The 16,592-nt window shown below is 40.3% G+C and overlaps 1 protein-coding gene across 6 annotated transcripts in view; it reads left to right on the top strand.

Moving 5' to 3' along the window:
* Window positions 1–3,204: 3,204 nt before the first annotated feature.
* Ralgapa1 (Ral GTPase activating protein catalytic subunit alpha 1) overlaps window positions 3,205–16,592 on the top strand; it is a 222,137-nt gene continuing 208,749 nt past the window's right edge. For 2 of the 6 annotated variants that reach the window (XM_042677922.1, XM_042677923.1), the window contains exon 1: window positions 3,206–3,738. In XM_042677922.1, the coding sequence (XP_042533856.1) occupies window positions 3,633–3,738 (106 nt within the window). In that variant the 5' untranslated portion in view covers window positions 3,206–3,632. Of the gene's footprint in view, window positions 3,739–16,592 lie in introns of all 6 variants that reach the window. The other 4 variants (XM_042677925.1, XM_042677926.1, XM_042677924.1 and 1 more) reach the window with 3 other exon arrangements.

Raw genomic sequence — 16,592 nt, 5'->3', positions numbered from 1 at the left:
CTAGATTTTCTTAAATTGTATAAAAGCAACATGTTTTTGTTTTTGTCTGTCATGGGGCTTGAACTCGGCCTGGGTGCTGTCCCTCAGCTCTTCAGCTCAAGGCGAGCGCTCTACCACTTGAGCTACAGCGCCAGTTCTGGTTTTCTAGTGGTTTATTGGAGATAGGAGTCTCATGGTCTTTCCTGCCCGGGCTGGGTTTGAATCTCGATCCTCAGATCTCAGCCTCCTGAGTAGCTAGGATTACAGGCGTGAGCCACTAGTGCCCGGCTAAAAGCAGCATGTTTTTAATATAAAAGAGTAGAAACTAAGATATATAGAAGAAAATAAAAAACCACCAATTTTATACTATTTTCCCATCTTTTTTCTATTTTACATACCTAATTTCTTTCACAATTTGATTAATGTTTATATTTTCAGTTTTGTGATTGAACCCAAAACTGAGGATTGAAAATTCAAGGCCTAGGTTAAATAGTAGGAACCTGCCTCAAAAAAATTCTTTATTACAGCAATCATTTTTCATGGCTTTATAGCATTCTATTTGATCATTAATTTCCTTTTTGATTTTTAAATCAAGCTTTGATATTTTAAAACATTTTTCCCTTTCTGGTTTTCTTTTAAATTGAGCTCTAAAAGTAAAACTTCTAAGTCAAGGTATATAAACATTTTTAGGTATCTTTCCTGATGCCAAATGTTATTTCCTAGAAAGTTTCTAGTAATTAATGCTATGGGACTGTTTGCTTGTCTCTCTTGTGGCAAGATTTCTAATTTAAAAACAAACATTACCTGGGTGTCAGTGGCTCATGTCTGTAATTCTAGCTACTAAGGAGGCTGAGATCTGAGGATCATGGTTCAAAGCCAGCCTGGGCAGGAAAGTCCATGAGATTCTTATCTCCAATTAACACCAGAAAACTGGAAGTGGCACTGTGGCTCAAGTGGTAGAGCGCTCACCTTGAGCTGAAGAGCTGAGGGACAGCGCCAGAGTTCAAGCCCCATAACTGACCAAAAAACAAAAAACAAATAAACATTACTACTTTGGCTAATAAATACATGGCAGTTTAAAATAAGTTTTGTTGAATAGTACAAGACAGACACTAAAGTTTTTTATTTTTTTTGTGTTTTATGTAAAATTCTAAGGGAAAAAATAAAGACAAAAACCTATAGGATATGTGAATTCAGTGATGAACTCAATGACAGAAACCAGAGTTGCCTGGGAAACAGGGGTGGGCAATGGAAGAGAGGACTTACTAGTGGGCAAGAGATATGCATATCTGTTATTGTTTTTTATTCATTAAAATTTCTATTTTGACACTAGTAATTTTCTCCAAGTTTAGGTGAATGCTTTACATATTGACAAAATTTACCTTTGAAACATAGGCTCCATGTTTTCCCTCATTTGTGAAAATTAGTATATGTCTAGGATAGTCCTAGCAGAGGATCACAATAGCTCAATATGTACATATGACCATATAAAATGATGCTAATCAAAATGACCTCCAATAGGAAACAATAGGTATGTTTTTGGTTGGTGACTTTGTTGTTGTCAATATACTGCATCAAGCTCTTTCCTTTTATTTCATTTTTCTTTTTCCTTTGGTGTATCCCTGGCAATCACTGTCTTTGATTCTGGTACTCTGCATCTCTGGTACATTGCATCTTGCACATATGTTTATCTGATTTGGGGAAGGGATGGGAATAACAAAATGGTGAAACAAGGACAAAGGATGACCCAATGTAACAATCATACTCACAGGACACCATGTTGGAAATGAACTTTTCAACTTGAATGAGTGAGGGAAGGGATGGTGGGAGAAAAATGGAGTGGGTAACAATGTTCGACAAGAAATGCACTCATTACCTTACTTATGTATCTGTAACCCCTCTGTACAGCATCTTTACAATCAAAAAATTGAAAAAATTGCTTTTGAAATTTTCTAGTTTTCCCAAGTCCTCTTTCCCTCACCTACCCCCTCTGGCCCTGGGCAGTTGTTACTCAGCGTTTTGGGGCAAGGTTAGCTCTCAACTACTGAATCAGGGCTCCACTTCCAGCTTTTTGGTGATTAATTGGAGATAAGATTCTCAAGGATTTTTCTTGCCCAGGGTGGATTCAAACTTTGAGCTTCAATTTTCAGTCTCCTGAGTATCTAGGATTATAGATGTGAGCTGCCAGCCCATGGCTTTTTTCTTTCTTTTATGATGTTTCTTTTATGATCTGTTGCTCCCCCTCCCTTTCTTTTCTTTTCTTTCTTTGTCTTTCTTTCTCTTTCTCTCTCTCCCTCTCCTTTTTCCCTCCCTTCCCTCTCTCCCTCCCTCCCTCCCTCCCTTCCTTCCTTCTTTCATCTGAGACCTGGACTTGAACTAGGTACCTGATCCTTTTGCTCATTGGCTGACGTTCTACCAACTGAGTCATGCTTCCAACCCTTTCTCTCTCTCGCTCTCGTTTTTTCCTTCCTTTCTTAGCCACGTGGAAGATAATTTTAAGCAAAAGAACATATTTTTAATAACTAAACTACAGTAAACTGCTAAGCATCACTATGAAAAACACATTAAAGTCCTTTAAACAAAATCCAAATTTAGCAATGAATTGATGCGACATCTGAGGCTCTGAGAAATGGCAGCAAGCATGTGTCACACACCTGCTTGTATGTGTTAGCCTTACCTTCCTAAGTTGGTCTGAGCTAATTTAGGTCCTTCACGGACTTTGTGGGTCGTGGGGCTTGAACTGTGGGCCTGGTCGCTGTCCCTCAGCTCAAGGCCAGCGCTCTACCAATGGAGCCACAGCGTCACTTCTGGTTTTCTGGTGGTTCATTGGAGATAAGAGTCTCAGGACTTTCCTGCCCGGGCTGGCTTTGAACTGTGATCCTCAGATCTCAGCCTCCTGAGTGGCTAGGATTACAGGCGTGAGCCACCAGTGCCAGGCCTTCATGGACCTTTTTAATGGAAACCATACCTTCCTAGGTGTATGGCTAAGGATCAACTGTTTACCAAGGGGCCTGAGGCAAATAACTTTCCTTGACGTTCCTCAGGCCTCTCCTTTGGTGTCTTACGCCGGAAAAACCCAAGCAAGTAGCTCCAGGGATGATCTCACGTTGGCATGACGTCAACAGCCGTGACGCCAGAAGACGGTTGCCATGGAGACCGCCCGTCACTGACGGCAGAGTCGTGAAAACCCATCACCAGACTCCTCGCCCGGGCTTAGGCGTCTGCAGGGTCTAAGCTGCTAAGGAAGCTTTCACCTTAAGGGGGCCTCAGGGAAAGCGGAGCGGAGCGGCGGTGTCGGCGGCGGCCGGGAGCTCCTCCTCCGCGGCTCCAGGTCCGGGGGGCCCCGGCCTGTGGCGGCGAGCGGCGTCGGCTGGAGGCAGGCGGCGGCGGCCGGGCTCGCACGGGCCTCCCTCGCTCTGTGCAGGGCCGGGACAGGGGATCCGCCATATTGGAGCCAGAGCGGGAGGTTCTCGGAGCTGCGGCGCGAGGCGGGCGGCGGCGGCGGCCCCGGCCAGGGCCCGTGAGGCCGGGGAGGGCACGAGCTGCTCGGGCTAGGCTCTTCCCGCCCTCTCCCTCCCTCCCTTACTCCCTCCACCTCTGCCGTCAGAACCCGGGCCGGGAGGACAAGCGGAGCTGGCCGTGGCGGCGGCAGGATGTTCTCCAAGAAGCCGCACGGGGACGTGAAGAAGTCCACCCAGAAGGTGCTGGACTCCAAGAAGGACGCGCTGACCCGCCTCAAGCACCTGCGCATCGTCATCGGTGAGCGGCGGTGGCGAGCGGGGGCCGCTGAGGCCTGGCTTTCCTCGGAGACCGGGTCTGGCGTCGGGACCCGGCGCGGGCCGGGGCTGGGGGGGGGGGGGGGGGGGCGGAGGACGAAGCGTCGCCTGGGCCGAGACGCGCGGCAGGGCCGAGGATTTGGAGAAGGGAAAAAACTTGGCAGTTGACAAAAACTCATTACCAGAAACACAAGAATAACTCAGAGTTGAGTGAATCATCTGGACTCATTAAAAATATATAGAAATATGTATATAGAATTACCCTGAAAAACTTGTGTCTTTGAGACTTGGGGTGATGGTGTTTGTAGGACGTGTTGGCTGATGACTACTGTCACCTCTGCCAAGTGGAAAGAAAAAGTCAAAGCCTTTCACAGACTGTGTGTGTATATATATATATATATATATATATATATATATATATATATAATATATGTATATAATTCCTCATCTTTCAAGTTTCTTGGCAGGCCTGGAGGAAGCAGTCGCACCTCTTTGGGAAGTGGGTGGTTCCCCAAAACTGGTGGGGACCCGAGCCCCGCCCTTGTGTTAATGACCTAGCATTTCATTACTGGCATTTAGAAAGAAACTATAATTAATTATTGAAAGCAAAGGTACTGTTACCTTTGCTTTTTCCGGAATGGTATAGAATTCTCTCTTAATTACAATTTTCCCCTACCATTTGCTGCCCAACCTGTTTTCTGATAAACCTCTGATTTAGAATATAACGTTACATGCAACTTTGGGACGCCAAATCTTGGCTGATAAGTGATAAAGTAATACTTCTGGAAACTTCGCTTCAGTAATTGACTTTTTTTTTTTTTTTTCGTTTTGTCAGTCGTGGGGCTTGAACTCACGGCGTGGGTGCTGTCCCTGAGCTTTTCTAGACTTCACTACTTTGAGCCACAGCTCCACTTGGGGTTTTCTGGTGGTTGATTGGAAATTAAGAGTCTCACGGGCTTTCCTGCACTGGCTGGCTTTGAATCTCGATCCTCAGATCTCAGATCTCAGCCTCCTGAGTAACTAGGATTACAGGTGTGAGCCACTGGCGCCCAGTTTGCCTTTTTTTCTGGGGTAGAAATTTGAGGCGAAAAGGAAAGTTAAGTCCAGCTGTGTTGAATGTAGTGTTAATGTCATAACTGAGTTTAGAGCCTGATCCGAATTCAGAATTTATCGTCTCAAGCTGTGTTTCTAATGCGTGTTGTGTGAAGTAATATAAGTTCTTTATATTCCAAGCGCATTTTTTTTTTTTTTTTACTGTATTGTTACTCATTCGACCTATAGTACCCAATATTTGTCTGGTGCCTCACTTGTTTACATAGTGTTTCACAGAAATTTTCATAATTAGTCTTTAAAATAACTGTAGAACTATATATATATATAGTCTCCAATTTATTTAAATTTAATTTTTTCGAATGAGAAAGTTGAAGGTTGGGAAGGTGAAGTAGTCCTCTAGTTACTAGGAGTCTGAGTCAAAAGGAGCTTAGATTTTTTTTTTTTTTACCTCTTCCTTCACTTATGATAGCTGATCTGTATTGCAAGTAACTTGTGTTTATTCCTGTGGTATAGTAAGAAAACAATTGAAACTGGACTAGCAATCCAAAAAAAGTCCAGTTAAAAATAGAGATTATGATGTTGTTATTTTTTCTCCTTTAAAGTTAAATTTGGAAGATAAGATTTGGTGGAGTGGGACACAGGGATCTGGCTCAGTGGTAGAGCGCTTGCCTCGCATGCATGAGGCCCTGGGTTCGATTCCTCAGCATCACATAAGCAGATAAAAGCTGGAAATGGAGCTGTGGCTCAAGTGGTAGAGCTTTAGCCTTGAGCTGAAGAGCTGAGGGACAGTGCCCAGGCCCAGAGTTCAGGCCCCACGACCAGATCAAAAAAAAAAAAAGAGAGAGTGGGACACAGAAAGTTAGTGTTTGAATGTATCTGTCATTGATAATGGCAATTTGAAATTGGACGCAGTGGAATTTGACACTTACTTGAGAGATGCAATAGGATATGTAAATGCAGTTATAAAGTTGAGTTCCAAAAAGCATTGAGATTTCCTAAATTAACTGCCACAATTAAGAAATAATTTATATATAGTTCTTTGGCATAAAGTTTTTTTTTTTTTCATCTGAGAGACATGGACTGTATTAAGAGGTCATACGTCAGATATTTTATAGGACTTTGCTTCCTTAGTTTGAAAATAGCTTTAAAAGGAAAATAACCCCCTTTATTCTTCAGTAATGTATGGAGCTAAAAAAATTATATAACACATATTTGTAATATTCTTTTGCTCTCAGTAATGTATGGAGTTCAAAAACTATATAACTATATAACACGTATTTGTAATATTCTTAAAAATGTTAAAATGTTAGCTATTCTGTTTTGTGATTAGTTGCCCTGTGAGTAGAGGTAGTCGGTACATAGATACTACATTTGAGTAGTTTCAGAACAGTAGTTCCCAGTCAGGGATATTTTACCCAACAGGAGATAATTGATAATGTCTGTAGACTTTTTTTTTTTCTCTTTTGGCCTACTGGGGATTAAACCCAGGGCCTCTTGTTAGTCAAGTGCCCTACCACCTAATCTATACTCCCGCCCTGGAGATTATTTTTCACAACAGGGGAGAAGTGTTACGGGCATCTTCTAGTATGTTAGGTGCTGTTAAAGTTGTTACAGAAATGTCACAATGAAAACTTGTGCAACTAATACATTCTAATAAAAATCTTTAAAAGAAGAAAAACACTGCCAAATTGGAATTGTAGGCGTGATTCAAGTGGTAGAGTGTTTTGAGGCCCTGATTACAATTTCCAGCACCACCAAAAAAAATTAAAAAAATTGTTGCAGCCAGGAGTCCGTGGCTCACACTTGTAATCCTAGCTGCTCAGGAAGCTAAGGTTTGAGGATTGCTGTTCAAAGCCAGCCTGGGCAGAAAAGTCCATGAGACTTTTATCTCCAGTTAACCACCAAAAGCTGGAAGTGGAGTTGCATCTCCAACGATAGAGTGTTAGCTAACCTTCAATGGAAAAAGCTAAAGATAGCACCCAGGACCTAAGTTTAAGCCTCAGTTCTGGTGACACACACACACACACCTTCTATATGTGCACTTCTACTATTATATCACATCATTCTGTGTAGCTAGGTTTTTCTTAATTTCAGCAACTGTAATTAGTATTTTCTTATTGTCTTAACAATGCTGAATATCCTTTCCTACAAAATTTCTGTTCAAATCATTTTTGTTTAAATTGAGTTTGCTTTCTTAATCAGTTTTTTTTGTTTGTTTGTTTTTTTTGGTCCGGTCGTGGGGCCTGAACTCTGGGCCTGGGTGCTGTCCCTCAGCTCTTCAGCTCAAGGCTAGCGCTCTACCACTTGAGCCACAGCACCACTTCCGGCTTTTTTCTTGTTTATGTGGTGCTGAGGAATCAAACCCAGGGCCTCAGGCATGCAAGGCAAGCGCTCTACCACTGAGACACCTTCCCAGCCCTCTTAATCAGTTTGGAAAGTTCTTTATGTATTCTAGATTCAGGTGTTTTTTTAAAATTTTTTAAAATTTTTTATTTTCATTGTGAAAATACTGTATAGAGGGGTTACAATTACATGGGCAAGATAATGAGTACATTTCTTATCAAGCATTGTAGCCTCCTCCTTTGTTTCCCCTTCCCATCCAGGTGTTTTGTTTTTTGTTTTTTCTTTTGGTGATGCTCTGAATCAAACCCAGATCTTGCTTTTAAATACAAGTTTTGTTGTTGTTGTTTTTTTTTAAATATTTTTTTTGTCCGGTCGTGGGGCCTGAACTGGGCCTGGGTGCTGTCCCTCAGCTCTTCAGCTCAAGGCTAGCGCTCTGCCACTTGAGCCACAGTGCCACTTCCGGCTTTTTTCTTTTTGCTTATGTGGTGCTGAGGAATAGAACCCAGGGCCTCAGGCATGCAAGGCAAGCGCTCTACCACTGAGCCACCTTCCCAGCCCGTTTTGTTGGTTTTTTAAAACAGCAAATATGTGACTTGCCAACTTTTTTTCCCTCCTAGCATAGAGAATCACGTTGTCTTCAAATAAAGTCAGTTTAACTTTTTCCCCCTATCTGGAATGCTTCCACCCAGCTCTTAACCTGCCTGGCCTTATTAAACTGAATATAATCTCCACGATGGCACAGAATACAAGTACAGAAGTGATAAATCCTTTTGATAGATTTCTTAGAAAGAAACACTCCTTTTTTGTGGGGGAGAAGGTGCTGAGGCTTGAACTCAGTACTTAACAAATGCCAGGCAATGACTCTACTGGGCTACCTCCTCAGAGGTAGAAACCTGGGTGATTCCATTCCTCTCATTCATGGTATTAGCAGTTGTCTTTCTTACCCTGGTCAATCTAATTAGAAGCTTATCACTGATTTTCTAAATGAACTATGTTTTGGTTTTATTAATTTTTTTTTACTATTTTTATTAGCTATAAAGAGGAATTTCATTGTGACATTTCTACACATGTATAAAATATATTCCAATCAATCTCCCTTTCTCTGTCCTACTCCCTAGTTCCTTTCCCCCTTACTAAAACAATTTCAGCAGACTTCATTTTTTTTAATTTAGATTTTAATTTTTTTGTTAGTTGTGGGGGCCGTCCCTCAGCTCTTCAGCTCAAGGCTAGCACCCTACCACTTGAGTCACAGTGCCACTTCTGGCTTTTTTCTTTTTGCTTATGTGGTGCTGAGGAATCGAACCCAGGGCCTCATGCTTGCAAGGCAAGCACTCTACCATTGAGCCAACTTCCCAGCCCAGTTTCATTGTTTTATTATCACACATGCCACAGTGTATTTGAACTGTGTGCATTCTCTTTCAACATTATTAGCTGTCCTCCTCCTCCTCCTCCTCCTCACAAGTACTCACTTCTTTATTCTTTTTTTTTTAGCCAATCCAGGGGCTTGAACTCTGGGCTTAGGTGCTGTTTCTGAGCCTCTTTGTGTTCAAGACTATGCTCTACCACTTGAGCCATAACAACATTTCTGGCTTTTTCTGAGTAGTATATTGCAGATAAAAGTCTTATGGACTTTCATGCCTGGGCTAGCTTTGAACCCCCATCTTCATATCTCAGTCTCCTGAGTAGGCTTAGACGGGTGAGCCCCTGGTGCCCCGCTACAAGTACCCACTTCTTAACAGAACTGTTTCTCTATACCCTACTCTGTATTTCCCCTGTTGACCAACAGTTTTCACTAAAATTTTTTATGCTTTTTTTCCCCTATATACTTCTCTATCTTTCCCCCTTTTCCCTTCTCCTTCTAAGTAGTCCCTTAGACTCTTTTGTGCTTATCCATATATACAAACACACATATCCATTAATGTGTATGTTTTTATAGCTTCCACATGAGTGAAAATATTATGTGTGTGTGTAGGTATGTATTTTTTGTTTGTTGTTTTGGTGCTGGTCCTGGGACTTGAACTCAAGGCCTAGGCACTATCCCTGAGCATTTTTGGCCCAAGGCTCATAATCTGCCACTAGAACCACACCTCCATTTCTGGTCTTTTGGTGGTTAATTGGAGAAAAGAGTCTCATGGCCTCACCTGCTTAGTCTGGCTTTGAGCCATGATCCTCAAATCTCAGCTTCTTGAGTATTTAGGATTATAGGTGTGAGCCACTGGTGCCCAGCCTTATTTTTTGTCTTTTGATCTTTGTCTTGTCTCACTCAATATGATGTCCACCAGTTGCATCTATTTTCTTGCAAATGACAAAATGACATAAACTTTTTCTTTCTGGCTGTTTAAGATGGTGTTATATATACATATACACACATATGTACACAATATGTGTATTACATATATAACACCTTTTTTGTCCATTCATTTGTTGTTGGGCACCTAAATTGATTGTATCATTTGTCTTTCTTGTGTATTGATTTCCTGTCCTTCAGATATATGCCCAATAATTGCTTGGTGGGGCCATGTAGGAGGTCTGTTTTTATTTTTTGAGGAACCTCCATACTGATTTCCCTAGTGATTATATTCCCAACAGCAGTGTATAAGGATTCCTCCCCCTACTCCCATCCTTGCTAGCATGTGTTGTTTGTTTTCTTGATGCCTGCCTTTCTGATTGGGGTGACATGGATCTTAAGCTCCTTTTTGTTTTTTTAATTAGCATACACTAATTGTACAGGTGGAATTTTATTGTTACCTTTCCACACATGTTTAGCAATGCATTCCAATCAATGTCACTCCATCATTTCCTGTCCACCTTTCCCAAACTATGTCAACAAGTATTGTTGTATATCATAGTTGCATATAATATATTTACACTATTTTTGATCTGCCTAACCCCAATTGTGTGTATGTGTGTGTAACACGTATATGTGTATCTCACATCTCTGTCTGTCTGTTGTTGTGCATCTCAGCTGATATTGTCATTTGACTATTGTGAAGAGTGCTGCATGTAGATGTCTTTCTGGTATGTTGATTTGCTCTCCTTCGGATATATATACACCCAATACTGATATGGTTGCTCTAGTTTACATTTCCACTAGCAATGTATTTATAAGGTTTATTTTTTTCCTGCATCCTTGACAGCACCTTCCTTCCTTCCTTCCTTCCTTCCTTCCTTCCTTCCTTCCTTCCTTCCTTCCTTCCTTCCTTTCCTTCCTTCCTTCCTTTCCTTCCTTCCTTTCCTTCCTTCCTTCCTTCCTTCCTTCCTTCCTTCCTTCCTTCCTTCCTTCCTTCCTTCCTTCCTTCCTTCCTTCTTTCCTTCCTTCCTTCCTTCCTTCCTCCTTTCTCTTTTCTTCCCTTCCTTCCCTTTCTTCCCTTCCCTCCCTTCCTTGCCCCTCCCTCTCTTCCCTTCCTCTTTCCCTCCCTCCCTCCCTGCTTCTCTCTCTCTGTCCCACCCCTCCTTCTCTCTTTCTTTTTTTGTTGGTCATGGGACTTTAACTCAAGGCTTGAGCTCTTTCCCTGAACACTTTTACACTCAAGGCTAGTGCTCTGTCACTTTGAGCCACAGCTCTACTTCTGGTTTTGGGGTGGTTAATTGGAGATAAGGGTCTCATGGACTTTCCAGCCCCAGCTGGCTTTGAATGATGATCTTTAGATCTCAGTCTATTGTGTAGCTAGGAGCCACCAGTGCCCGGCTTGTTGGTTTTCTTTTTTTTTTCCGGGGTCCTGTTGTGGGGCCTGAACTCTGGGCCTGGGCACTGTCCCTCAGCTCTTCAGCTCAAGGCTAGCACTCTACCACTTGAGCCACAGCACCATTTCTGGCTTTTTTCTTTTTGCTTATGTGGTGCTGAGGAATCAAACCCAGAGCCTCATGCATGCAAGGCAAGCGCTCTACCACTGAGCCACCTTCCCAGTGCTTGTTGGTTTTCTTGATGTTGCTGTTCTGATTTTAGTGTGGCTTTATTTGCATTTCCTTTATGACTAAGGATGTTGAACATTTCATATATCAGCCATTTGTGTTTCTTCTGAGAACTAACTTATATGACCATTATTTAGATTATTTGTTATTTTGCTGTTTAATTTTTTAAAAAAATGTCTTTGTGTTTTCTGGATATTAGCCTTTTATCTGTTGGATAGCTATTTTTCACAATTTAAAAAGTTTCTCCAATTCTGTGAGTTGTCTGTTGGTGATGGTGATTTTTTTTTTTGCTCTTCAGAAACTCTTTAATTTGATATATTCCCACTTGTCACTTCTTGTTCCCATCTTCTATATTTTATGTTTGTTTTTAAAAAATTCACTGATTTCTGACTTGATCTTCTGCTTAGTTTTAATTTTTTGGGTTGTCTGATGGTGCTGGTGACCGTTTCTTTTGATCTGCAGGAACTCTTTAATTTGATATATTCCCACTTGTGAATTCTTTCTCCTATCTTCTATTTTTTTTTTTTTTTTTGTCGGTCCTGGGTCTTGAACTCTGGGCCTGGCGCTGTCCCTCAGCTCTTCAGCTCAAGGCGAGCTCTCTACCACTTGAGCCACTGCACTACTTTCCTGCCCGGGCTGGCTTTGAACTGCAGTCCTCAGACCTCAGCCTCCTGAGTAGCTAGGATTACAGGCGTGAGCCACCAGCACTGGGCTTTTATGTTTGTTTTTAAAAAAAAAAATTCATTGATTTCTGACTTGATCATTATCTTAACTTTGTTTAATTTGCTAGTTTCTTTAAGTGTAAATAATTTGAGACATTTTTCTTTCTACTGTAGTCATCTGATGATACAGATTTTTCCCCTAAGTAGCATCCCATCAACTAGAATATTCTGTAATTTGATTTTTATTTATTTATTTATTTATTTTGGGTCCGGTCGTGGGGCCTGAACTCTGGGCCTGGGCACTGTCCCTCAGCTCTTCAGCTTAAGGCTAGCACTCTACCACTTGAGCCACAGCGCCACTTCCAGCCTTTTTTCTTTTTGCTTATGTGGTGCTGAGGAATCGAACCCAGGGCCTCAGGCATGCAAGGCAAGAGCTCTACCACTGAGCCACCTTTCCAGCCCCTGTAATTTGATTTTTAATTAGTTCCAAAGGCCTTTCCTCCCCTCTGCTCCACTCTCCTCTTCCTTCCTGCTTTCCTTTTTGGCAGTGCTGAGGATTAAGCCCAGTCTATACTACATGCTAGGCTAGTGCTCTGTCCCTGAGCACTAACTTTGTTTTTTATTTCGTCTTCGATCCATGTTCTATTTCCAAGTGGGTTCTTTGGCTTCTCATATTTGTGGATTTTCCATATTGTTATTTCTTTTTTTAATTTTTATTTTTTTTATTGTGAAAATACTGTACAGAGGGGTTACAATTACATGGGCAGATAATGAGTACATTTCTTATCAAGTATTGTAGCCTCCTCTTGTTATTTCTTTTAAGTATTTCAGATTGAATTCCATTATAGTCAGAAAACTGTTTAAAAAATTTAAAGGTCATGGAATTTCTTTGATGACCTAGAATGTGATTTAATTTGATAAATGTCTCATATGCCTTTTGCTAAGAACCTTTATGCTCTTTGTCGTGCATTTTACTTGTACGTATGTTGAATCAGAAAAACAAGAAGTTTTCAGTATTTATGAATAGCATACAAGGGCAGGAAGAAATATAGTACATTGAAAATGCTATAAATTAACTGGAACATATTTGGCTGAAAACCTGGCAATGTGTATAACTTTACTATATAAACAAGCTAGTTTGATATATGTTAAGGTTTTGCTATGCAGTTTTAGTAAGTAATATTATATATGTAACCTTAAGTCCTTTATGTTCTTTCATTTGTTTATACTCTTTAGTTTAATTTTATAGTTTGAATCTTCTTGATATGGAAAATTAATTTAACCTTACCTAATGTATTTATGTTGTGATTACTGTACAGATTATTGCCATAAAGTGTTTATTATTGTATGAAAAAAAGCATTTTTTTGATACATTGCTCTAAAAAGTCTACCAGATGTATCTCATAGGATTCATTGTTAGAGACACTATCACAAATATATACCTTTTTACTATAAATGATTAACATATTTTATGACAAAGTGTAAAATATATGTTGTATATGCCCTTATCCAAATCCTAATTCTCTATTGCTCTATTGAGTGATATGTTGTCCCATGCTTGAAGAAAGCAGCATTTTTGCTATTGTAGTAAGTGTTACTATTATGCTTCTGTTGCCACCATTACACTTATTCACTAATCTGAAAACCCTATGCTTTGGAGTACATGATACTTGATCATACTGTTGTTCAGATTTTCTAATTGCTCTTATTTATCAACCTTGTGATGAGTGCCAGAAACTTATCAAGGACTTTAGTACCTCGCTTATGGTCTTCATCATTTTTGGTTATCTTAAAGGACTTTCTATGCTCATTGTATTTACCGTCTTTATTAATCTCATTACTATTCCATTTAAGAAATTACTTTTTCAGGCTTTTTTGTTGTTGTTGGTTGTGAGGCTTGAACTCGGCCTGGGTGCTTCCCTGAGCCTCTGTGCTCAAGGTTAGTGCTCTACTATTTGAGTCACAATGCCACTTCTGGTTTTCTTGTGGTTAATTGGAGAGAGTCTCATGAACTTTGTTGCCTAGGCTGGCTTCAAACCTTGACCTTCAATCTAAGCCACCAGCACCTGGCCAGGCTTTTCTTTCTTTCCCTCCCTTCCTTCCTCCCTCCCTTCCTCCCTCCCTTTCTTTCTTTCTTTCTTTCTTTCTTTCTTTCTTTCTTTCTTTCTTTCTTTCTTTCTTTCTTTCTTTCTTTCTTTCTTTCTTTCTTTCTTTCTTTCTTTCTTTCTTTCTTTCTTCCTTTCTTCCTTTCTTCCTTTCTTCCTTTCTTTCTTTGTCAGTCATGGGGCTTGAACTCTGGGCCTGAGCGCTCTTCAGCTTAAGGCTAGCGCTCTATCACTTGAGTTACAGTGCCACTTCCGTTTTTTTCTGGTGGTTTATTGGAGATAAGAGTTTAACAGACTTTCCTGCCCAGGCTGGCTTTGAACTGCTATCCTCAGATCTCAGCCTCCTGAGTAGCTAGGGTTACAGACATGAGCCACCGGTGTCACAGGCTTTTCTTATGTAACCAAATTCTCCCTTCAGTGATGATCCAGGATTCTGCCCTCATAGTCTCTTTTAACTACATAGTATTGTTGGGTAAATTGCCCTTGGAGTTTCAAATGCCTGTATGTTTACTAGTAACTACACCTCTCCTCCCCTAGATTTCCCTCCCTTGCACTCTGAACTTTTAGCTCTGACACATCCACTCTAGACCCTTGTATGTCCCATTCCTGTCTTGAACTTTTGAATCTTACATTTTCTTTTCTATTGTAACCTTTTGTTACTTCACTTTGGAACTTTACACTTTATACTGAACTAGAAATAATTTTCTGTGATGCTTGTGCCTTTACTGATGACTGCTTTTCTAACACTCTTACTGCCTGGAAACTTCTACTCCTGGAAATCTATATTATGCATAGTTAACGTTACCAGTGTGGCTCTTTTCTTACAAGGTAAATATTTGCATGCCCAGATCTTATGACCTCCCCAGTGTTAGAACTGCAGGACTCTCCAGTGTCAGAAATGAATAGACATTAGATACGGGAGATTTTTGTCCAGGCAATTACTTTTGTACAAAAGGGTGCAATACTGTTATTCTGTCCAGAACTAGGCAGTCACATCATGCAGGATAATTTGGAGTGAGGCTCACATTCTAAGTACCTTGCCTTACCAAGGTTAGAAAGGGGGGCATTTTTTCATTTCTATCAAAGGTTTGTTTGTTTTTTTTTCTCTTGGCTGGTTGGGAGTGGGATGGTTGGAGGAGGTTGATGAGGTCAGTTAGCTACCACTAACATTTCTATTAACTCCATTGGTAAAGAGTTCTCTTCTTGAAACAAACAACAGTCTTGGTAATTACAGTTTATTAAGTCCTGCAACACAAAATTTATCTCCCTAACATGGCTAGCTGATCGTAAGTAGTACAGATAATAGTCAAAAGCAAATAATTTCAGGACATATCAATACCAAAAAAAAATTGTATCAATATGCAAGACAGAAATACTTTAGTTTGACAGAAAAGACTTTCTCTCACCAGGGCAAAAAGACATCTTTTTATATTTCTGGAATCAGCATGGTACCATGCTTTATAATAGGTATTCATTAAAAGACTGTTCAGCTCATGAATAAGTATAGTAGATATGAGGAAAGTAGAATTGTTCTGAGTTTTGAGCAACTAGTTGGCAATGACAAAAACAAACAAAACCATGAAAGTCAGTTCTTTTTTTTATGTCTTTTTTTTTTTTTTTTTTAACTTGTCATGGACTATTATAACCCTTTCTGCTCAGAAAGAAACTTGAGTGGTTTTAAGTACCTGTAGGGACAGAAGACTTAGAAACTAAAGTTTATACTGTATAAAACAGAAAAGCAGGTGAACACAAAAACTAAGATGTTAATTGAAGACTATTTATGGCCCTATGGAAGATAATACCCAGATAATCTTCCCCTATCATTGAAATTTTTATCATCTCTTACATAATAATTTTAGAAAATTCATATACTGATGAACCCAACAGCATGTTAGCTTGAAAGTGTGGTGGAATGGCCCCAAAGTATCATTCTCATCATCCCACTTTTATCTCCATTATTAAAAAAATTAACTTTATGGACACAAAGGAGAAAGAATGAAGCAAGAGTAGAAAGAAATTTAAAAATGTTTGCCCTGAAGATGGGACTTTGTTATAGAAGCTAAGTAATGCCAACAACTACCATAAGATAGAAAAGGAGAGATTATCTCCTAGAGCCACTGTCTGAATTTTAACCCATACTACTGATTTTAGACTCTATACTTGAGGCTTTTGAGAGAATAAACTTTTGAAATTTTAAGCCACCAAATTTGTGACTGTCATTCATTGATTGTAATCACAGGACACTATTACAAGTTTCTTAGCCACTTTGGTTATTTGTTCTTCCATATGAATTTGAGAATCAACCGATTAAACTCCATGTATCATTGGAATTTTGTTTGTTTTTTGGGGGGACAGGGTCTATTCCTTTGTAGCTTGGGTGATCTTGAACTCCTAATCCTACTGCCTAAGTCTCTGGAGTGCTGGAATTATAGGTATAGACCATCACAGCTGGCTTTGCTAGTGTTTTTTCAGAATTAAAAAATTAATTTTTTTATTACATTGAATCTATAAATCTTCCTCCTTCTCCTCCTTTTTTTTTCTTTTTGTTGTTCGTGGGGCTTGAACTCTGGGCGCTGTCCTCAGCTCTTCAGCTCAAGGCGAGTGCTCTATCACTTGAGCCACAGCGACACTTCTGGTTTTCTGAGTGATTCATTGGACGTAAGACTCTCAGAGTTTCCTGCCGAGGCTGGCTTTGAACTTCGATCCTCAGATCTCAGCCTCCTAAGTAGCTAGGATTACAAGCATGAGCCACCGATGCTCGG

Source organism: Dipodomys spectabilis, unplaced genomic scaffold (assembly GCF_019054845.1).
Source record: "Dipodomys spectabilis isolate Male_0828 unplaced genomic scaffold, ASM1905484v1 ptg000042l, whole genome shotgun sequence".
Lineage (NCBI taxonomy): Eukaryota > Metazoa > Chordata > Mammalia > Rodentia > Heteromyidae > Dipodomys > Dipodomys spectabilis.
Note: the sequence above shows the minus strand (reverse complement) of the source record. Positions and strands in the feature narration are given on the sequence as shown.